The sequence below is a fragment of the Hibiscus syriacus genome, unplaced genomic scaffold (genome assembly GCF_006381635.1).
Source record: "Hibiscus syriacus cultivar Baekdansim isolate YM2019G1 unplaced genomic scaffold, ASM638163v2 tig00116968_pilon, whole genome shotgun sequence".
Classification (NCBI taxonomy): Eukaryota; Viridiplantae; Streptophyta; class Magnoliopsida; order Malvales; family Malvaceae; genus Hibiscus; species Hibiscus syriacus.
Window position 1 is genome coordinate 502,483 of NW_024063492.1, and position 21,989 is coordinate 524,471.

General features: G+C 35.7%; 6 protein-coding genes across 6 annotated transcripts; 3 read left to right on the plus strand and 3 right to left on the minus strand.

Annotated features, from left to right (window-relative positions):
- Positions 1-475: 475 nt before the first annotated feature.
- Positions 476-1,957, minus strand: LOC120191403 (uncharacterized mitochondrial protein AtMg00810-like). The gene is made up of 3 exons (XM_039194354.1): positions 1,707-1,957; positions 1,070-1,454; positions 476-985 (listed from the first exon to the last, which is right to left on the minus strand). Exons 1-3 carry the CDS (start codon positions 1,955-1,957, stop codon positions 476-478), a joined length of 1,146 nt encoding a protein of 381 aa, XP_039050285.1.
- A 4,282-nt stretch (positions 1,958-6,239) lies between these two features.
- On the plus strand, positions 6,240-6,928 carry LOC120191404 (zinc finger protein 7-like; the record flags this gene model as incomplete). Its single annotated transcript, XM_039194355.1, has 1 exon — positions 6,240-6,928. A coding segment is annotated over one exon (588 nt), but the record flags the coding sequence as incomplete, so codon positions are not given.
- Positions 6,929-8,061: 1,133 nt separating this feature from the next.
- Positions 8,062-10,391, minus strand: LOC120191410 (putative cyclin-A3-1). Its single transcript, XM_039194360.1, has 8 exons — positions 9,967-10,391; positions 9,412-9,644; positions 9,221-9,296; positions 9,042-9,118; positions 8,913-8,946; positions 8,673-8,822; positions 8,452-8,586; positions 8,062-8,356 (listed from the first exon to the last, which is right to left on the minus strand). Exons 1-8 carry the CDS (start codon positions 10,324-10,326, stop codon positions 8,300-8,302), a joined length of 1,122 nt encoding a protein of 373 aa, XP_039050291.1. The 5' UTR covers positions 10,327-10,391; the 3' UTR covers positions 8,062-8,299.
- A 1,886-nt stretch (positions 10,392-12,277) lies between these two features.
- Positions 12,278-14,222, minus strand: LOC120191413 (putative cyclin-A3-1). Its single transcript, XM_039194362.1, has 8 exons — positions 13,866-14,222; positions 13,448-13,680; positions 13,276-13,351; positions 13,099-13,175; positions 12,953-12,986; positions 12,713-12,862; positions 12,492-12,626; positions 12,278-12,391 (listed from the first exon to the last, which is right to left on the minus strand). The coding sequence occupies exons 1-8, from the start codon at positions 14,220-14,222 to the stop codon at positions 12,278-12,280; spliced, it is 1,176 nt and encodes a 391-aa protein (XP_039050293.1).
- A 3,500-nt stretch (positions 14,223-17,722) lies between these two features.
- On the plus strand, positions 17,723-19,255 carry LOC120191409 (3-oxo-Delta(4,5)-steroid 5-beta-reductase-like). The gene is made up of 2 exons (XM_039194359.1): positions 17,723-17,832; positions 17,928-19,255. The coding sequence occupies exons 1-2, from the start codon at positions 17,794-17,796 to the stop codon at positions 19,056-19,058; spliced, it is 1,170 nt and encodes a 389-aa protein (XP_039050290.1). The 5' UTR covers positions 17,723-17,793; the 3' UTR covers positions 19,059-19,255.
- A 1,849-nt stretch (positions 19,256-21,104) lies between these two features.
- On the plus strand, positions 21,105-21,658 carry LOC120191412 (cytochrome b5-like). The gene is made up of 2 exons (XM_039194361.1): positions 21,105-21,226; positions 21,299-21,658. Exons 1-2 carry the CDS (start codon positions 21,143-21,145, stop codon positions 21,641-21,643), a joined length of 429 nt encoding a protein of 142 aa, XP_039050292.1. The 5' UTR covers positions 21,105-21,142; the 3' UTR covers positions 21,644-21,658.
- The last annotated feature ends 331 nt before the right edge of the window (positions 21,659-21,989 follow it).

Below are 21,989 nucleotides of genomic sequence, written 5' to 3' on the forward strand. Positions count from 1 at the left end.
CATCGCTGTCCACCTGTGTTTGCTTAGTCAGCTGGAGTCGTTGACTGACGGTTTCCATCGAAAGAGGGAGACTTATGCCTCATAATCAAACGTTGTAGGTATAACTGCTCCAAAAAAAATGATTTAGGCATAAATGCATATAGTGTCAAACGTTAGGGGTATTTGTTTGCATTATGCCAATTAATTATTAAACAACCCTTACTCTTTTCCTTGTCAACAATGAAAATACAAATAATTGGGCCCATTTTTTCAGCTTAATAGATCTGCATCCCGGCCTAGCCGTTAGAAACAACAAATATTTAAAGAAAATTTTGTTACATGCTTATTATTGATTGAAAAGAGTACAAAATTTTTATAGGAGGCATGTGAGCAGTTACTTCAGCTTTAACTACCTACCAGACTTACAACTTACAAACTAACTTAACTGCTCTTAACCATGCCGCCAGCTAAGGAAAACTAACTACATTTAGTTACATTAATTGAAGTCCCTTAATATTCTCTCTTCTTTCCTCTTCTGCACGTGACTGAACCTGTACCTTATATCGAAAGCTCTCAAACCTGCCAATTGATGACCGGCAGGCACGTAGTTGACAACCAGCTGCTTAGTTGCCACTTTCTCCCTTACAAAATGTACATTGAGATTCACGTGCTTGGCTTTAGTATGATACATCGGGTTCCTACTCATTGCTACAGCTCCACTATTGCCACACCAGATTGTAGGGATTCTCTGTTGCTCAATTTCCATGTCTGAAAGAAGGTCGTCAATCCATGCTACCTCAGCTACCACAGCCGTAACACTCCTGTACTCGGCTTCCATGGTGTATTGTGATACTGATTTTGGCTTTTTCGGAGTCCAGGACACAAGACTATCTCCAAGGAAAACACAACTACTAGTCACCGACCTCTTGTCATCTGAACTGCCCCCCAATCGACATCTGCAAATGTCATTACCTTCACCTTGACATCCCCAGGGCACATAATCAGGCTATGATTCAAGGTACACACCAAATAAAATCCTCCTTACAGCAAGCATATGACCTTGTCGAGGAGCATGCATGAATTGTGCAACCTTGTTGACACTAAAGGTGATGTCAAGATGTGTGTGGCAGGCGTACAACAACACTCCTGCAATGCTTCGATACTCCTTGGCATCATCTAGTAACTCCCCAGCTTCATGTGTTAGCTTCGACATGATCATTGGAGTGGAGGCGAAATTAGCATCATCCATTCGAGTCTTCATTAGAGGTTTGAGAAGAAATTTTCGTTGTGACAGAAACAAGTAGCTATCCATTCTTTTGACTTCAAAACCCAGAAAGTATCCTAGCTCTCCTAGGTCTTCGATTGAGAACTCAGCATCCAGCGTCTTAACAACTCGCTCAATCTCACGGTCAGAGACTCCTATAATAATAATATCATCCACGTATATTAGCATATACGTACACTGCCAGTCACGACTATGAACAAACAAGGATGAGTCTGCTCTAGACTCCATGAACCCTAGTTGAAACATAAATTGTTTTAGCCTATCATGCTATTTCCTAGGTGCCTAACGCAAACCATATAAAGCTTTGTTTAGCATGCACACCATCTAACTGCCATCCTCAGCACACCACTCAAACCCTGGTGGCTACTGTATGAAGACCTCCTCATCGAGCTCCCCATTTAGGAAGGCGTTGTTCACGTCAACCTGGCAAAACTGCCATTACCTTACCACAACAAGAGACAAAACTACATTTAATGCAGTATCATCAGTTTCCAGACACACTTTAGGCTTAAAACCCCCACATTTGCTTCTTGTTAGCATGTGATGCATGTTCCCACCCACTACAGGATTGATAGCAACTTCTTCACCACCGACTTCCTTATCACCAGGTGAACTAGCACCACTTGCATGCTCACCAAAATGCTGATCAGATTCATGTAGCATTGACTCATACAGCACATGACTCATGACCATTTGCTCCTCAGCATGTTGTGTTGAACCAGTAGCTTCTTCTTTTGAAGGTCACGTGTTCTCTTGCTCCTCAATACCCTGTGATGTACTTATAGCCTCACTTTCTGGGAACACCATATCATTCTCGGTAACCTCAAGGCCATCATGAATCTACATATCATCACCTACATAACTTTTAACTAAATCATTATTTTGCTAACCCATTCCTGGTTGCAATTTACGAACATCCATCACAATATCTACTTTTTGTGATTGCTGAAATCGAGATTGTCCACCATTCATTGACTGGCTTTGCATTTCAACAAATGAAAATACCTCATCATTAAACACTATATGTAATGACACATAAATTCATCTTCCTGGTGCAAGACACAAATATCGTATATGTTGAGGGTTGTACCTCAAGAAAGTATAATTTGTGACCTAAACACAAGTTTATGGTTATGAAATGGCCTTAAGTGTGGGAAGCGTTTACACCCGAATACCTTTATCATGTCATAATCAGGATTTCTTCAAAGAAACTTTTCACACGGAGTTATTCCTGTCAACATATGAGTTAGCAATCGGTTAATAATATAAATCGATTGTCATGGTTGCATAAAACCAATAGGTTAAGGGTATAGAAACATGTGCCAACAAAACCAATGCCATTTCAATTACATGCCTGTGATTCCTCTTCAAAACTCCATTTTGTTCGGAAGTGTGAGGGCAGGCAAGTCTATGAGTGATCCCAGCTTTGAGCAGCACAGGGGAGAGGCTTTTATATTCCCCCCAATCACTCTGGACAATCTTTATAGTCACACCAAATTGGTTCAGAACCATCTGCTGGAAGAGACCAAACACTGAGACAGCTTGAGACTTGTTTTGTAGGAAATAAATCCAGGTATGCCTGGAGAAAGCATCCACAAAAGTCAATTAATTATGAAAGCCCTTCGATACAACATGTATTGGACCCCACAAGTCAGTGAACACCAATTGAAAGAGAGCATTGCACACAGTGGTTGAAGGAACAAATGGCAATTTAAGACTCTTATCAATAAAACAAGCATCACATGATTTATTCATATCCTTTGGAATTTTTACATTCAAGGAATTACACGTCTTTACAATTGTATTATAGGTTGCATGACCCAACCTTCGATGCCAAATTTTGTACAAATCAACATCACTAGACCTAACAACATTCACTTGAGCATTTTCACAAACACGTGGTAACTCAGTTCCAGCAAACACATACAAACCATTGTTGACATGCTCTCTAAGAAATACTTCTCATGTGTAGTTATCACGAATACATCTATTAGACCAAAACTCAAAGGAAACTTCATTATCCCTAGCACACTTATATAAAGACGGAAGACTATGTGTTATTCTAGGAACATGAAGAAGATCTTTGAGAAACAGATTACGGATACATGAGGATATAACAGTACTCCAAACATGACTAATAACTAAAGCTAACCCATTTCCAACAGTAAGCTTACATGGGCCATACTGCTTAGATTTTTTAATGCTACCACCTGGATCAGGTGTCGCATGATGTGTGGCACCTGAATCAACCATCCACTGTTAACGATTATAAATAATAACTGTATTTACCTGTGGTGCAACATCAGACTGCAGCACCCCCTTCGACTTACTGCAACAACAGTCGTAACCAATCTCATCTACCATGGTACAGTGAGCACTTGCTTAGCCTTGTTTGTTCTGATTATCAACATAAATGCCTACAAACTCTTGTCAAATCTATACCAACATCGACTGACCAAGCGCCCAATTTTCCCACACAGTTGACACTGCACACGTGGGCGACCTCTACTTCTGCCAGCAGACCGTCCTCTATTAGAATGTGAAGAGAAATGAAGTGTTTGCTGACCAGTAGTTGCAGAGCCATTTCTCACATCTGCTCGAGCAACATAGGCAATGGCCCCAAGATTCTCCTCTTGAGCTACAAACTCAGCCAACTATGTTTCAGCATCAATAAGCATTTGATAAACCTTCTCCAAGGGAAGCGAATCACCATGTGAGGTAATCACAGCCATGAACGACTGATAGTCTTTGGGTAGCCCTTTGATACTCGCAATGATCTCAACAATAGGAACCGGGCAGCCACATGATACTAGGGCATCACATACTTCTTTGACTTTAGTAAGAAAGACCCTCATGCTATCTTCACCTTTCTTGAGTGACTGCAACTTGTAATGCAGATTCATAATAGAGGTTGGAGACTATTTGCAAAGAATTGAAGAACCGTCTTCCAAACGACAGTCACTGTCTCTGCGCCAACAAACTTGGAAGTAAATGTGTATTAATTGTAGACAGCAACCACGAAGCAACATCGTTATCTTGGGCTACAAAATCTTTATATGCTTCATTAGGAATCATGACACCACTCTCATTCACCACTATCTCCGGCGGAGGCTCTAGTGCACTTGTCAACAGTCATTCCAAACGATGACTTCTGATTGTGAGAAACACTTGTTGCTTCCACAACAAGAAGTTCATTTCATCCAGTACAACATTCACCATTTGTTTGTGAATATTTTAGCACTTCTTGAAAACTGATTTTCAGGAGACACAATCGGGAGTAAGAGCCATGCTTCAAGAACTACGCAACAGAAACAACAAATCCCCCAGAACAACAAGCTTATTATTGATTGAGAAGAGTACAAGACTTTTATATGAGGTATGGGAGCAGTTACTTCAGCTTTAACCACCTATCAGACTTGCAACTTACAAACTAATCTAACTACTCCTAACCATACTGCTAGCTAAGGAAAACTAACTACATTTAGTTACATTAGTTGAAGTCCCTTAATACTCTCATACCATCCCTTAAAATCTGTCACCAATCAAACCTACAAATAATAGGAAAAAAAAGCAATCATTTCAAGCCAACACAAGGATAATTCCAGGAATCCCCAATGTTAGCATTCCGCCATACAAAATAGAAGTAGCCTTAGCAGCTGTTGTTTGAAGTGGGTGACCAAAAACGCTGGATTTCGCTCATGCTAACTTGAGTGGTTTGTTGATGAAGCGATGGATGCATTAGGGAACCATCCATGAGTATGATGATTTAAAGTTTGGGTATAAGGTACTTTGGGGCATTCCAATTTGGGAGAAACACCACATGCAATAATGCCAGACCTTTCCCCCCACTAAGTTATTGCTTTTGTTTTAGGATAAGGTGCCGATGGGACGACAATCCTCTGCTTCTACTTCTACTTCTACTTCAAATTCCTGACTCATCAATCCACCTGAGTCGGCAATTTATTTCCCAAATCAAGAATTGCCAAAACACACTCCTATTTTCATATCAGTCTCTTACCTGTATAAATATCAACATAATAATCAACTGCTTCAAGTATGGAAAACTCCAAATTCCATTGAGTTTGGCCTCCAGTCTACCGATGACCTCAGCGAATGTCGAATTAATGTTCCTTCATGGAACGACAAAGAACATGGGAATATATATATATATATATATATATGTGTGTGTGTGTGTGTGTGTGTGAGATCAGCCCCCCACCTGGGTTCTTACAACTATCAACCCACGTGAAAGGAGACCAAAGAATATTCGCATTCATTTCATTGGGATGTTCAACTTGACAAGTAACAACAACATTTTGCATAAAACTCGATGCAAGTGGTACTGAACCGGCTGCACAACATATAAACCTTGGCAGATATTTTGTAATCTTACTGCAAAAAAAAATAAAACCAAAATGCGAGCTTGGTACTTAATTGGTGTGCTAGAGTGCACTCACCAGCAAAGTCGCAGCAGAACGTGGTTGCAGGGGAGAACGTCGTCATCACAAAACACCATCAGCAGGGCTGGATGTTGTTGGTAATAAACGAAAGCACTGTTGATATCATCAGCGAATGACATTGTCACAGGACGCCATTATATCTAATCAAATCATACCTGTACGATGCATTAATAGCCAAAAACAAGCATCCAGACTGTAAAAGTAAAGAAATGATGGTTGATAGTGTGAACAGGCAGATAACTGGAACGACTTCATTCTGAATGAACCCAAGCATTGGAATCTTTAGAAAACGTAACATATACATCATGGCAGGCAATTCGTATAATTTTAAAGATGATGATATGAGTGTGTTGAAATTGTTGTCGCACCACATTGATTCTTTAGTTGCTAGGAATCTAAGGGCGGTGAAAAGATATAAACAGAAAAGGCTTCCCTTCTATCTTTATGGGGGAAAAGGTGACAATACCATAAACAGTGCCCAAGAATACCAGTAATAAACGGATCCATTCACTAACAAACGTGATAAACTTGGGAAACATCATCTTTTGCCTTTACTTTTCAGGTTTCAACTCAAAGGGGTAGCAGAAATGACAAATAATCATCAAATTGATGACGGCAACGGTGGAGGCGATTCAACGGATTGGCTAAACTTGAGTCTTGGCAGGCACGAGGATATTGTTGCTTCAAAGAGTGGTTTCCAATCAAAATATGCTCCCAATAAGGTCTTCTCCTGTAACTTCTGCAGAAGGAAGTTTTGTAGTTCACAAGCGCTTGGTGGCCACCAGAACGCCCACAAACGGGAGAGGGGAGTAGTTAGACGATTTCAGGCGGAAAGGCTGATAGCAATGATGGGTTTCCCTGTAAATAAGCCGATGGCTCAGTCACTTGGTGTTCAGACACACTCACTTGTGCGCCAACTGAACACAGACTGGAGACCTGTGCTTGCAAGATTCAATGATTCCAACAAAGAGATTGTTGGGTCATGTACGGGATCCATTGACAGAGAAATAAGTTTGAAGTGGCCAGGGAGTTATCATGTGGATTCACAACCCTCCAAACCTCCACAAGAGCAGCTAAAACTCAACTTGGACCTCCGGTTATAATCTCCTTTCATAAATGAAAAGCTCTGTAAAGCCCGTTTCATGAGGTTTCTAGTGTACATTAGCAAGCAAAACTTCCAAGTTCAAATCACTTCCAATTTGCAGATCTGTTAATTAGAATCCATGGCAATATTATTGGACAGATTAACAATATCACCTGGCCGAGGTCACGTTCTGCAAAATAAACTTCTTCAAATGACAAGCCAAGATGCACAGCATAATCTTTCTTATTTGTGGATGAATTGAAATTATCACTTTAGAAGAATAACTATTCATAAAATAGTTTATTCTTTTTCTAGACATCCCAATCCCATGATCCTTGGGAGGAAATTGGAATTAACAGACACAAGAGATGATAATTATCAAATAGCAAGCAAAGTCATAGCAATTCAAGATACAAGTAAGTCTGGTCTGGAACAAAGTACAACCGTAATCCAAAATGACGTTTCAGTATTGTAATAATGTATATGAACATCTTAAGTCGTAAACATCAACATATGATATCCCCGTGTTAAGTCTGATGATTTATCAATTGGATGAAAACCATGTTGGATAGCTGTAATATTAAACATTGCATAAGGCAGTTGGTATGACGGGTTTTTAAACTCTCTCACGGTCTCTTATAGCCATGAAGTGAGGTTCTTGAGTGCTTAAGAATTTTGGTAGTTTTTATTCTTCAACATAATTAAATTTGATAGTGGTTCGATGTGCTTGTCAATGATTTGAATGTTCTTCGATGGTGATGTAACCACATCTGAATTTTATCATTCAATTCAAGTAATGATTAGAAATATTTATGTTTACATTACATTTTTTCATTGCATTTATGCTCATTTATGGTTACATTTGGTAATCGAGTATGATTGACCTCTATCTTGTCAATTTTTAAAACTTGTAAATTTCTCAAAATTAATGTCAAAATTTGTAAACCTTTGGTTTAAAATCTCTATCAAGGATTAAATTTGTTTAACAACAGTGAAACCAAATCTCAAATTTACATTTCAGACAATAACTATAGAATCTTTTTCACTGTATTTATGCTCATTTATGTTTACAAGCCACTCTTACAAGGCAAGTGTACCTTCTTTCATCAATTCATTATCAAAAAGATGGTTTTCCATGATTCAGTTAACCTTAAATCTTGGGAAATCAATAACTAGAACATCAATTTACCATTCAACTTTTCAAAAGCGGTAGCAGCAAAAACAAATACCTACAATCTGGCAATACACATGATTCAATGTTGCTGCTCTAAGAATCACTAACATTCTAAAGTCCAGCTCACGTTAGAAAACATTTCCCAAGTTAGTAGTATTGCTGCCAGTGTTGGTCTCTTGATGTTCAAATATTCATTTCACCCACATTCAGGCCTTCTCCAAGTTTTTTTTTCAAGGTCTTCTCCAAGAAGTTGAATTATAGAAATTAGACACTGGAAATCACATAAGTTAAACTTTCACGGCATCAACTTCTTGAACTTAAAAATAAGAGTCTGGAATCTCTGGAGAAGCAGGCATGGTTGCCACACATTTGAACTGTTCATAGAGAAATCAACATTCTCTCAATAAAATTTCAACAAGACCATATAAATGATTATCATAAATCTATTCCTAGTACTAAATGTACATACCTTGTGCTGCTTGTATTTTTCTCTAACTGCTTGCAGTGCACCTCCTCTTCTACTCAAATACAAGTCATGTATGATAAGGGCACATTCTTTCAGATCCGAGACCTTGTAGCCTGTGTACTCTTGCATAGCTGAGCTCTGTACACCACAAATGATTAGTAAATTTTTGCCACCTATGGATAAAAATCAACAGAATAAAATGGCCTGAAAGAAAGAACTCTTACCCAAGGATGTCTCATAGGTTGAATTATGAAATGTGCAAGAAATATAACAGAAGCAGCAATCCTTGAAGGTAAAAATTTTACACAGCCATAATCCAACAAACTCAACTCCGCAAGGTAACATCCAAGGAACTCTAGTTGCAAGCTGGAATCCTATACAAGACCAAAAGAAATTCTAAGTTCAAGATGAGATAACAATAACCTTGACCTCACAAACGCAAGAATGATGGGCATTTTCTATACCATGTAATCCTCTTGTGCAACTCTTGTAAATCTCCTGAAAAAATTAAAGGATAATACATTAAGTTTCTGGCAGTTGGCATTAACTGGTATGTACTATCAACAAAAATCTACTTCCCAAACCACTCTTACCTCAGAAATGTTTTAACTGTTGGATTGCCCAATTCAAACTTCAAGGCCTTGAGTATATCTGCCTCCATTTTAACCACCTTCGCAATTAGGCAACAAAATTCAGTAAATGAATTAAGCAAAGAACTACACATATGAAAAAGAAAAGGAAAATGAAGTATTAAAAAAATGGGGGGAAATACCTCTTCTTTCCTGTAAGTATTATCTGTTATGTAGCAAAAATCTTCCACGTTTGGAGGATTGATTTCCTCGTACTTTCTACTTGAAACAATCACAGCAAAAATAAATAAATAAATAAAAGATTTGTCAGCACAAAACTGAAAACAATTTCTAATGAAAAGGACATTAAATTATGAAGAAACTAGAAGCTTACGATGCAATCAGCATAGAAGATACACCCAGCAGTTGAAGCCTTTGCCTATTGAGGGCATTTAAAGATAGGTACCTATCAATATAGGATACGGTTATGTATAAAGTATCTGAAACAAGCTTGTATTCCTCTGCAACTTCCACCAACCAATCCACCAAAACCCCTCTCATATTTGTACTAACATCCTTCTGTACCTTTTCGATATAGTCAGGCAACGGCCTTCTATTTGGATCCACCTAATATTAATTGCAACAAAAGAATGGTCATTTAGTGAACTGAGCAGAGAAATCGCATTTATCAACAGACTGACGTTACCAAATAGGCAAATATTTTCCTAACTTGTGCCAATGTTAACAGCTTATTCAAACTCAAATCACATATTTCAGTTACTATGACCAGATTCGAACCCGTAACATTTCAATTAATGTCTCAGATCATCCAAATTGGGAGAAGGGGAGCTGTGTTTTTCAATCTAAAAAGATGTATATCTAACAATAGAATCTTGATTTATCAACCATTTACCAATTATGCTTGAAAGAGCAAACGATAGAACAATACCTCCATTTGGCGAAGATATTCGTGTATATCAGAAACGTAGGGACCACACAGTTGTGGATCATCAGATTCAGCATCAATATCCGCCGGTTCATCATCTTCAGTTTCTTCTTTACTCACATTCAAAGCGGGCTTTGCAACTCTCGCCTTTGCCTTCGGCTTCGCTTTAGGCTGCTGCTGCTTCTTTTTGTTTTCCTTCCCCTGAGCTTTATTCCCGGGAACAGAAACGTTAGACAAGTTGGAAAGCTCCCCCAGAACAACCCTTTTCTTGGTCAGGACTTTCTCCGTCAAACCCGCCGACTCTGCAGCCCGCTTCTTGGCGGCGGCCCTTGTCAGCCTCACAGAGTTCTCCTGATCCGCCATTGCCACTTGATCCCTTACTAACTCTAGAGCTAACCTTTAGCGGTGAAGATTTGGGCAATAAGAGAAGAGAGAGTGAATGGGATAGGGGTGAGGGAAGCAAAGTGAGAATAAAAGGGGCAAGATGAGAAGCGCCATATTGTGTTTTGTTTTGAAAACATGGGATTGGCGGCATTTGGTGAACTCTGCGCTCAGTTTTTTGAGTTTTTAATCCTGAGTTTTGGGATTTGGGAGATTTCATTCTGAAATTTGAAAACCGTGGAATTTAGAGGCGGCTGATTTCACCACAACTAATCCCGGCTTTACTTTCAAGTTTTTTTAGTAAAACCCCAAAATTTCATATTAACGCGCTACAAAAATTTAATTATATATGCTCCAAAAATATGTATTTTAACAAATTTTGAACAAGTTTATTAATTATATATATTTATAAAATATTCTAAATTATACAATAATATTTATAAAAGCGATTATAATAACTTAATTTCATACAAAATTATTTAAATAATAATATATCTACAACATCAATTATATATGTGATTAATTTAGTTTGTAATTATATATATATATATATGCACGAACCAAGTGGTTCCCGTGATAATGAAATTATTGTTATTCATGAAGATTTGAATTCAAGCACCATAGATGTTAGAGGTCAGCGCTTAATGTCGAAAAATTGAGAGTTATCTTTGAATAGATATCGTCTTATATTTATCTCATAATAAAAAATATTATATATATATATATAATTGATTTCAATCACAGTTTAATTTAATTATTTTTTAAGACTTGAGTTTATTTATTTTTATTTTTAACTTTATCAAGCAATATTTGAAAAATACATCACATTTTATTTATTTATTTATTTATTTTCTCTACCCATCATACCAATGGAAAGAAAATATCATTTTCTTTCAAATTTAGATTCATCTACCTCGTTAATTTTTTTAATTTTGTTCACCATGTCAAACAATATTCAAGATGAACATTACATTATCTCTTTGTTTTTCTTTATTTTTAAAGATGTATACAATTGAATTAAATTACATTTAAATTTTGATTTGAATAATTAAATTAAAATTAAAATGTTATATATATATATATATATATTCATTAAATCAAATTTCATATATTTATTTATTATTTTTGTTTAATCTAAATCGAGAAATTATTTCATGATTCTTTTTATCATATCATCAAGGGTCCTAACTAATTAAAATATTTCACATCAATTTTTTTCATGTCATATGCATATAAGTAGGGGTGAGTAAAACTCAACTCAAAATCAATTGAAAAAATTATACTCGAATTTACTTTGAATTGTAATTTCATAGACTTTACTCGATTCGAAAAATTTTCAAGTTTAAATCGAGTTGTAAAACACAACTTGAATAACTTGAAATTTTTATTAATTAATAGATTGATTTTCAAGTTCAAGTCGAAGGTTGAGTCAAGTCCCTCGACTTTGTATGGTATATGTAAATCACATATAAAAAATACGAAAATATATATGTATTGTTTTTAACGACTCGATCGAACTCTCACTCCTAAGTATAAGAATTTTATTTTTCAAATAAATTTTTTCATTAATGCATATCAAAATTAGACTAATATTTAAGTATTATTTTTAAGTTCTTTATTAATACATTCATAAATAAAATTCATGCATCTATTCCAAGGTTTGCTGCAATGCTAGTTTACATCGTTGAACACTCCAGTGTAGAAGAAGTTTTTTGAATTCATTACATGGACATGAACTTAAATCAATATATTCATATTACCAAAAATCTGAGTACCAATCTGCCAATCAACATGATTGGATATTGCTGTTCGAAGCATCACTAACATACTAAAATCCTACTCGTGTTAGAAAACATCTCCCAAAGTTCTTCAGCCTATAGGATTAACAAGCTCAAATATTCATCTCCCCCACATTCAGGCCTTCTCCGAGAAATTACAAATCAGAAACGTCAACATCTTCAAATAAGGAAACAGCAACTTCTTGAACATCTTCAAAATAAGAATCTGGAATCTCTGGACAAGCAGGCATGGTTGACACACATTTGAACTGTTCCCAGAAATAAAAAAAAATCAACAGTGTTTCAGTACGATTTCAACATGGCAACGTTGATTATCGTATATCAATGCCTAGTATCAAGGGTTCATACCTTATGCTGCTTGTATTTTTCTCTAACTGCTTGAAGCGCACCTCCTCTTTTACTCGAATACAAGTCATGTATGATAGGGACACATTCTTTTAGATCAGAGGCTTTGTAGCCTGAGTACTCTTGCATGACAGGGCTCTGCAGAACACAAATGGTAAGTAAATTATAGCCACCTACGGAGTAAAACCAACAGCATAAAATGGCCTGAAAGAGGGAACTATTACCCAAGGATGCCTCTTAGGTTGAATTATGAAACTTGCAAGAAACATAACAGAAGCGGCAATCATTGAAGGCAGAAACTTTACACAGCCATAGTCCAACAAACTCAACTCTGCAAGGTAACATCCAAGGAACTCTAGTTGCAAGCTCGAAGCCTGTAAAGGACCAAAACAAATTCAACGGTCAATAACAGATAATGAAAACCTCGGATTAACAAATGCAAAGAAAACGGACATATTTCTTACTTTGTAATCCCCCTGTGCAACTCTGGCAAATCTCCTGAAAAACATCGGAGAAGACAAAAACAACAAATAAAGCATTAAGTTTCTGGGAGCTGGCATTAACTGATTAAGTATTGTCAACGCAAATCTAGTTTCTGAACTACTCTTACCTCAGAAATGTTTTGACTGTTGGATTCCCCAATTCAAACTTCAAGGCCTTGAGTATATCTGCCTCCATTTTGACCACCTGCGCATTAAGGCAACAAAATTCAGTAAATGAAATAAGCAACTAACTAGACGTGGAAAATGAAAAAGATAATGAAGTAATGAAAAAAGGGAAAGTTTACCTCATCTTTCTTGTATGTATTATATGTTATATAGCAAAAATCTTCTACATTTGGAGGGTGGATTTCCTCGTACTTTCTACTTGAAACAATCACAGCAGGAAACAAGAAAGTGAGTACAGCATTTACAATAAGTAAATAAAATTATGAAAGAAAAAAAAAAACAAAAGCTTACGAGGCAATCAGCATTGAAGATACACCCAGAAGCTGAAGCCTTTGCCTATTGATGGCATTTAAAGACAGATATCTGTCAATGTAGGAAACCGTTATATATAAAGTATCTGAAACAAGCTTGTATTCGTCTGCGACTTCCACCAACCAATCCACCAAAACCCCTCTCATATTTGTAGTAACATCCTTCTGTACCTTCTCAATATAATTAGGTAAAGGTCTTCTTTTTGGATCAACCTAATATTAAGTGCATCACCCAAAAAAAAAAGAGGAAAAATCCTTCAGTGAACTGACCACAAGCCGCAATTGACCAGATTAAAGCAATATTTCAGATTAAATCCAGTAACACTTCAAATAATGGCTTCAGAGAAGGTGAAACCGAGTTTTTCAATCTGAATAGTGTAAGTGAGAGAGAGAAATACCTCCATTTGGCGAAGGTATTCATAGATATCAGATACGTAATGGCCATACATTTGTGGGTCAACTGATATAGCATCAATATCCGCCTGTTTATCATCTTCAGTTTCTTCTTTCCTCGCCTTCAAAGCCGTCTTTACAACTCTCGTCTTTGTCTTCAGCTTCCCTTTTGGCCGCTGCTTCTGATTTTCCTTCCCCTGAACTTTATTCCCGGAAACAACAATGTTAGACAAGTTGGAGAGCACCCCAAGAACAACCCTTTTCTTGGTCACCACTTCCCCCTCCGGTAACCCCGCCAACTCGGCAGCCCGCTTCTTGGAGGCGGCCCTTGTCACTCTCGCGTGGTTCTCTTGATCCGCCATTGCCTCTTACTAGCTCTTCAGCTAACCTTTTGCAGTGCAAATAGAAAAAAGAAGGGGAAAAAAAAAAGAGGGAGCGGGGAAGATTAGCAAAAGAAGAGAAGAGAAAGTTAATGCTCTGAAGTATGGAAACAGAGGGCGATAAAAGGGGTAGAAGGGGTGAAGCGCCATTTGGGATTTTGTTTTCAGAACTTGAGGGTTGGCGGCATTTAGTAAACTCTGCTCTCAGTTTTTAAGTTTTTCTTCTTAATTTCCTTTTTCAAGTTATCTTAGTTTCGGGATTTGGGTTTTGCGGGCTCCTGTTTTTCAAATCATTTCCATTTTGGGTTCTGAAATTTGAAATCAAACGTTGGGATTTTGGGGAGGCGGGGGATTTGGTGGAAAATTCTAGGATAAATTACACAATAGGTCAACTTTATTTCACTTCTCTTTTATTCTGAGCTATCAACTTTCCAAGTATTAGTTTGTGATGTTTACATTATCGTTATATATTTATTATTAAATGATAAATAAATTATTAAAATGATTATTTTTAATTAATCATTTTTAAAAGATAATATTATGAACATGGATACCTTTTAAGGTAATTTTATTCAAATTTATCTAAAAATATAATTACTAAAATAACGCTTATAACATATTATCTCCCAATCTAACATTTTCTTGTGCCATGTAAGTGGAAGACATTTTATACGAAAAGAGTCTTCTGTCTACATGGCACAAACGATCATTAACTCTTTAAATTTTTTTTTTATAGAAACAGCTAATTTTATTTAAAATCAAAAATATCTCAAATCACAATAAAAATTTACAACTACGAGCGTAAGTTAAACGCATAATTAGGAAATTTTCTTATATTCATTGAAACAAAACTAGCAACTTAAAATCACATAAGGACCATACAAAAAATAATTAAAAATCTAAATAAGAAATTTGAACAAATATAGATAAAAACAAATTTAATCGTTTTGGCAAACGAACCATAAAATGAGATAAAGCAATTAAAAAAGACCACTGACAAACCACAACATCAGACTTGAACGACGTGAAAAGCTATCCACAAACGTAAATCGGGTATCCACATCCAATCCGAGAGTTCAAAGTAAAGAAGATCAGCAAGATATCATATAGGCGTAATTTTATTCAATTTTGGTGACGCCATATCAACCCTTAGGGAAAAAATAAATGAAAAAATAACCAAAATGAAAAAATATGTGTAGTGCGTAAGGGTGTTCAAAATTCTGGTTAATCGATTAAATTGATCAAATAAAAAAATTCGGTTCATCAATCGGTTAATTTTAGGTTCAATCAATTAACGGTTAATGGTTTTTCAAAGTTCAGTTATCGATTAATTCAATTCGAAATTTGTTAATTAACTGAATTAACTGATTTTTTTTTAAATATTTAATATATTATTTATATATTAATAGCTTTAAGACTGTTTAAATTTTGGTTTTAATCGAATTATTCGGTCGAATTAACCGATGAAATTAACCGAATTAGATGAAAATATTAAATATTTATGAATAAATGATCAACATGTGATATACATATTTTATGAATAAATGATCGAAAAATATGATTCGAATTTAGAAATAATTTTTTTAAGTTATTTGAATTATTTAAATTTTATTTTATAACTATAAATTTATACTTTTTATATCAATTAAATTTATAAAATTACAAATAAGTTAAGGGTAAAGTATAGTAATGGTCACTGAACATTTTTGAAGCTTGCATTTAGGTTCATCAACTTTTAAAACTTGCAATACAGTCCCCCGACATTTAATCCACTTGCAATATGGCCCGTACCTATGAAAATTAGGGTAAATTATATAAATGGTCACTGAACTTTTTAGGCACTTTAATTTAGGTCCCCTGACTTTTTACAACTTACAAAACATTCCTCAATTTCATTCTAAACCCCAAAATCCAAAGTAATTCAATTTTATTCTAAACCCTAAATTCCAAAATAATTCAATTACATTCTAAAACTCAAATTCTAAAATATTTCAATTTAAGGAGGAATATACTAGATTATCTTTAAGAACGTGATAGCTTGATTTTTTTACTTTTGTGAAGAAAAAATACACTCTCTCCTCGTAAATGTAAATTTAGTGACATTCAATAATTTAAATATAAAAAATGATTATGGAAGAAATTGAATAAAAAAATACAATCTCTCAATGAAAAAATTAAGAATCAAAATCCCCAATTGACATCCTTATAATTTTTATTTATTTCAATTATAATTTAGTTTTTTAATAGTTTGATGTGATTATAAGATAATATTTATTCAAATTTTTAATTTATTAATAATATAGATATACCCTACAAACACAATTGTTTGAATTTAAAACTTTTAAAGAAAATAACATTTTTTTAGCTATGAAACCACTTAACGAGTTATAATATAATTTTGTTAAATGTATTAGAAAATTAAAAAATAAATCGTGCTAGAACTAAAAGAATACGTGACCATGAAATAGAAAGTTTATGTACGTTACGAAAACATGGCATAAACCCCATCTCTTTTGAGTTGATTGTTATCATCAACTTAGGATATATTATATTAAATTATTGATTTTTTTATTTTATTTTTGAAGTAGTCAACTTCAGTGTTTATTTTTTTATTGTGTTTTTTTATGATTTTATTAAATAATTTTTCTACAAAAAATATTCGATGTAGTAAATAAATATTTAATTATCATGGTAATATTTATATTTTTAATTATAATATAAATAATATAAAAATAAAATATATTTATACATCATTACTATAATTAACATAACTCATATATAAAATTTTGACTCTGCTATTTATGTAGTCTTAATATTTATATGAAAGATATAAAATATATTAACACGTATGATTAGATATAAAAACATACACAAATAATTATAAATATATTTATTTTTAAATAAATGAATTATTATCATATATTCTTACTATTGAAAAATTTTCATGTCTTTAAATTAATATTAAAAAAATTATCACATGTTTTTAAATATAAAAAGTAATTTAATTAATAATTTAGTGACATTGGCGTTGTTTATAAAAAAAAGACAAAAATTGAAGTATTTTAGAATTTGGATTTTAGAATGTAATTGAATTATTTTAGAATTTATGGTTTAAAATGAAATTGAATTACTTTGGAATTTGTGGTTTAGAATGAAATTGAGGATTGTTTTGTAAGTTTTAAAAGTTGGGGGACCTAAATTCAAGTACCTAAAAATTTTACTGACCATTTATATAATTTACCCTAATTATCATAGGTGCGGGACCATATTGTAAACGGATTAAATGTTGAGGGACAGTATTGCAAGCTTTAAAAGTTTGGGGATTTATATGCAATATTCAGAAATGTTCAGTGACCATTGCTATACTTTACCCATAAGTTAATTAGAATCAAATTATTTAATATTAAAGTTTGGTCATCGCTCTTATCACCCTTCTGATCAACCAAATCCCTAACACCAGTCGCAGACTGTTCGTTCGCTGTTCCATCAGTCGTCAATCATTTGCCTCTCCCCTTCTATTAATTTCCCATCCAATTATATCGAAGAGAGAAAAATGAGCTGGTGGTGGGCTGGTGCTATTGGCGCCGCTAAGGCGAGAGTCCCCTTTTAATTTTGTCTCGGTAGATTTATGTTTACCCTCTTTAAGAAATTGCTTGTGATTCTTTCTTTTTGTTTTAATTTTTGCAGAAGAAATTTGAGGAAGATGAAGTACCTAGAAGCTTTCAGAGCGTTGGCTTGGTAATTGGAGTCACCGGCATAGTCGGTAACAGCTTGGCTGAGATCCTACCGCTATCCGACACACCCGGCGGCCCATGGAAAGTATACGGGGTGGCTCGTCGGCCCAGACCAAACTGGAACACCGACCATCAAATCGAGTACATTCAGTGCGACATATCCGACCCGATGGAAACGGAATCGAAGCTCTCCCAACTCACCGACGTCACCCATATCTTCTACGTCAGCTGGATCAGCCGATCATCCGAAGCCGAAAATTGCGAAATCAACGGTTCCATGCTACGCAATGTTTTGCGTTCCGTGATCCCAAACGCACCCAATCTACGCCACATATGCCTACAAACAGGAGCCAAACATTATATCGGACCATTCGAATTGCTTGGTAAAATCCAAGCGCATGATCCGCCTTTCTCCGAAGATTTGCCGCGGTTAAACGCTCCCAATTTCTACTACACTCAAGAAGACATCCTCTTTGAAGAGATCGAGAAGAAAGAAACATTAACCTGGTCGGTGCACCGACCCACTAACATATTCGGGTTTTCGCCTTATAGTTTAATGAATCTCGTTGGAACTCTTTGCGTTTACGCCGCCATTTGCAAACACGAAGGCAAACCGTTGCTGTTTCCTGGAAGCAAAGCCGCTTGGAACTGTTACTCTGAAGCATCGGACGCGGATTTGATTGCGGAGCAACACATATGGGCGGCGGTGGATCCTTACGCGAAAAACGAAGCCTTTAATGTGTCTAATGGAGATTTTTTTAAGTGGAAACATTTATGGAGCGTTTTTGCTGAGCAATTCGGGATAGAACAATTTGGCTTCGTGGAAGGGGAGAATCGGGGGTTGCAGGAGATGATGAAAGGGAAGGAAAGTGTGTGGGAAGAAATAGTGAAGGAAAACCAGTTGCAGAAGACTAGTTTGCAGGAGGTGGGGCATTGCTGGTTTGTGGATTTGGTATTAGCGGTGGAGTTGCCTTTAATGAGTATGAATAAGAGTAAGGAACATGGGTTTGTGGGATTTAGGAATTCCAGGAATTCGTTTGTTACTTGGATTGATAAGGTGAAGGCTTACAAGATCGTGCCTTGACCGTTCAATCTCCTGCTTCAAGTTGTTCCAGGGTTTTTCCCCTGAAGATGAATTTCTGTTGGTCCAAAATAAGTAGAAGGTAACCTACTATCATGGGAAGGTATGGAACTCTTAGATGTATTTGTGAAAACCTTTACCTTCGAGGTGAAGCTTTTGTTGTATTTGTGAAGATGCTGTGTGGTTTACTCTGTTCTTTACACACTCTTTTTTTTTTTTTTTGAATAATACTCTGTCCTTTACTTATTTATGCTTCACTGTCTCTTTTCTTTTATCTTGTATAAGCTTGAATTATTATACAATAAAACTTCTTTGATTAGATAAAGCTTTGGTGGGAATTTTTTCTTACGATCAGTTTACGGTTAACTGTAATTTTGATTAGAGGTTTTAGAGCCAGGTTTAGCTTGAAGTTTTAAACTACTGGTCCAATTTTATTCATAGATTCTTGTGATAGCAGTCCGGTGAGGAGAATGAAACCAAAGCTATTATACCAACTTATGCATAAACAGAGAGAAACCGAAGCAGAAGGTGAAGGAAAGCTTCACCAACACATGATTTTTCATTACCATCCAGGCCTTTGAATAAACATTTCCGTCTCACCATAAACATTTAAAGAGGGACCCAAAATATTGTTAAGGAATCCTAGAAATTTTATAGAGAAGCCATCGAAACTCAATTGTCCTCTGCAGTTTTTAAAGGGTAATTTGGTGCCCACTCGACACAGGGTCAAGGGAAAACTAATAATAAAAGGGTAAACTACAATATTGATTATTTTCGTTTAAGTTTTGTACACTTTTTCTTTTCAAATTCAGAAAATATAACATTTGGTTAGTTTCGTTTTTATTTAAGGTTGATCATTTTCGTTTAAGTTGTACACTTATTCTTTTCAAATTCAGAAAATATAATATTTTGTTATTTTCGTTTTTATTTAAGATATGATTACTAAAGGTTAACTGTCGTTAGACTTTTAACGGATTGTTGATATGGCACAATGAATATAAAAAATTATAAAGGATAAACTACACAAATGATCACTAATATTTGAGTAAGTTTTTGTTTTCCTCACCGAAGTTTTAAAGGTAACAAATTGGTCACTAAAACGTCAAATAGGTCATTGAACAATGATTTTATATCTAATTTCGTCCAAAAGCTTTCTAATTTTTCCAAGCTTAAAACTCTTAAATTGATGAATTGTCGGGGGCTGAAAGACTTGTCTGAGCTTCCAACAGGTATAGTATATGTGATCATAGATGATTGTGCTTCTCTGGAACTAGTATTTGCAAAATCAAGAAAACTTTTGGATGTTATTATAGCTGGAAGTGAAATCCCAGAATAGTTCAACCATCAAAGAGTTGACTCCTCATTTAAGATGCCACTGCCTCTCAAAAATCGGAATGATAGTCAATGATGGATGGGAGTTGCTTTCTGCTGCATCTTTGTCAATGGTGATGCTTCGAGGGATGAGGATATCGGCTGTAAAGTTGTAATCCATTGTAGAGAAACTCGACTTGTGGGTGCAAGTGGCTTTGTTTTAGGGCAAAAATATTTTCAGCCCATAAAAATAAATGATCACTTTTTTCTTCATTATTTGTCGCGTGACGTGATATATCCATATTCCTTGGAGAACGAATGTGGTGCAAGTGAAACTAAGAATATATCAACACAAGATTGCTCAAATAAGGAGTGCGATGAACGTGAATTATCATTCAAATACGTTGTTTTTAGCGAATGTGTTGAGGTGAAGAAACGTGGTTTTGATTTATTTTTGTTGTCGATATTGATTATGATAACATTTTATCAACGCCATGCAATTGGGTCAATCGAACTGGAGTGTAGAGTTGATAAAGCCCAACTCCGTTGATTCTCCACCACCAGCCAATGAACTCAAATAATAGTGTTGACCGATAACCAACCACCAGCTAGTCAGCTACAAGGCGCAAATGGTAGGTCTGCACGTGCGTAACCTACTCCTTTTTATTCGCCGGGTGGTTCTCCCTGGGCTTTCACCGCATCCATCTAATATAGATTGGGATCTCCCGGCCAAATATACATAACCGTTGGCGCTCGTTTGCATCCTTTCAAACAAAATGGCTGAATATACAGTTTTCAGCCTCTCACAGGTTGCTCAACACAAATCAAAGAAAGACTGCTGGCTTGTCATCGATGGCAGAGTAACCCTTCTCTCTCTCTCCCATCTGTTATGGGATAATTCTATTAGATCTGAAGTTGATTAACTGGTGTAGGTACTGAACCTGACCAAGTTCCTGGACGAACATCCAGGAGGAGAAGAGGTGTTGACGGAGTGTGCAGGGAAGGACGCCACACAGGCATTCAATGATATTGGCCACAGCAAATCGGCTCAGAAGTTGCTCCTCAAGTACCAGGTTGGTGTTGTCCAGGGTTACACCTTCAAAGGGGATTCACATGCTCCAATTGAAGAACCCAAGAAGAATGAGATGAGTGCTTTAGTGATCAAGGATGATCACATCCCTAAACACGCAACCCTTGTCGAGTTCTTCCTACCGCTCTTGCTTGCTGCTTCCTACTTCGCTTACAGATGCCTCAATGCTGGCTCATCCACGCTCTAATTCATCTTGACTTTCAAGATGAACCACCGAGCCAAATTGAAGATGCTTCTTTTTTCTTCTCCTTTTCCATTATAATTAAATAAAGATTCCTCTAAACAACAATCAATTGATCTAGCGATACGAGACATTAAATCTCTTAAATAAAGTCAAATACTCTTATATTTTGCTATACTACCTTCGTTCAATACTTTACTGGGTGTAACATTCAAGTGCCAGCATAACATGCACAAGTGGACTCCTTAACAACCTTCCCCCAAAATAAGTATGAACTGCCAGTCAAAGATTCTCTTTCCTTTTCATATAATATGATATGTGAATGAAACTACATATGATAACAAGAATATTA

Excerpts from the sequence above, each read along its gene's own strand:
- LOC120191403 (XM_039194354.1), bottom strand. The coding sequence starts at position 1,957 with ATGGTCATGAGTCATGTGCTGTATGAGTCAATGCTACATGAATCTGAT. Across the intron at positions 1,455-1,706 it reads TTGTCTCTTGTTGTGGTAAG|TCGTGACTGGCAGTGTACGT; the intron begins GTAATGGCAGTT and ends GTTTGTTCATAG. Across the intron at positions 986-1,069 it reads TCACCTTTAGTGTCAACAAG|CCTGATTATGTGCCCTGGGG; the intron begins GTTGCACAATTC and ends CTTGAATCATAG.
- LOC120191410 (XM_039194360.1), bottom strand. The coding sequence starts at position 10,326 with ATGGCGGATCAGGAGAACTCTGTGAGGCTGACAAGGGCCGCCGCCAAG. Across the intron at positions 9,645-9,966 it reads AATATCTTCGCCAAATGGAG|GTGGATCCAAATAGAAGGCC; the intron begins GTATTGTTCTAT and ends AATTAATATTAG. Across the intron at positions 9,119-9,220 it reads ATACTTACAGGAAAGAAGAG|GTGGTTAAAATGGAGGCAGA; the intron begins GTATTTCCCCCC and ends CTAATTGCGAAG.
- LOC120191413 (XM_039194362.1), bottom strand. The coding sequence starts at position 14,222 with ATGGCGGATCAAGAGAACCACGCGAGAGTGACAAGGGCCGCCTCCAAG. Across the intron at positions 13,681-13,865 it reads AATACCTTCGCCAAATGGAG|GTTGATCCAAAAAGAAGACC; the intron begins GTATTTCTCTCT and ends ACTTAATATTAG. Across the intron at positions 12,627-12,712 it reads AACCTAAGAGGCATCCTTGG|AGCCCTGTCATGCAAGAGTA; the intron begins GTAATAGTTCCC and ends TGTGTTCTGCAG.
- LOC120191409 (XM_039194359.1), top strand. The coding sequence starts at position 17,794 with ATGAGCTGGTGGTGGGCTGGTGCTATTGGCGCCGCTAAG. Across the intron at positions 17,833-17,927 it reads GTGCTATTGGCGCCGCTAAG|AAGAAATTTGAGGAAGATGA; the intron begins GCGAGAGTCCCC and ends TAATTTTTGCAG.
- LOC120191412 (XM_039194361.1), top strand. The coding sequence starts at position 21,143 with ATGGCTGAATATACAGTTTTCAGCCTCTCACAGGTTGCTCAACACAAA. Across the intron at positions 21,227-21,298 it reads GGCTTGTCATCGATGGCAGA|GTACTGAACCTGACCAAGTT; the intron begins GTAACCCTTCTC and ends TAACTGGTGTAG.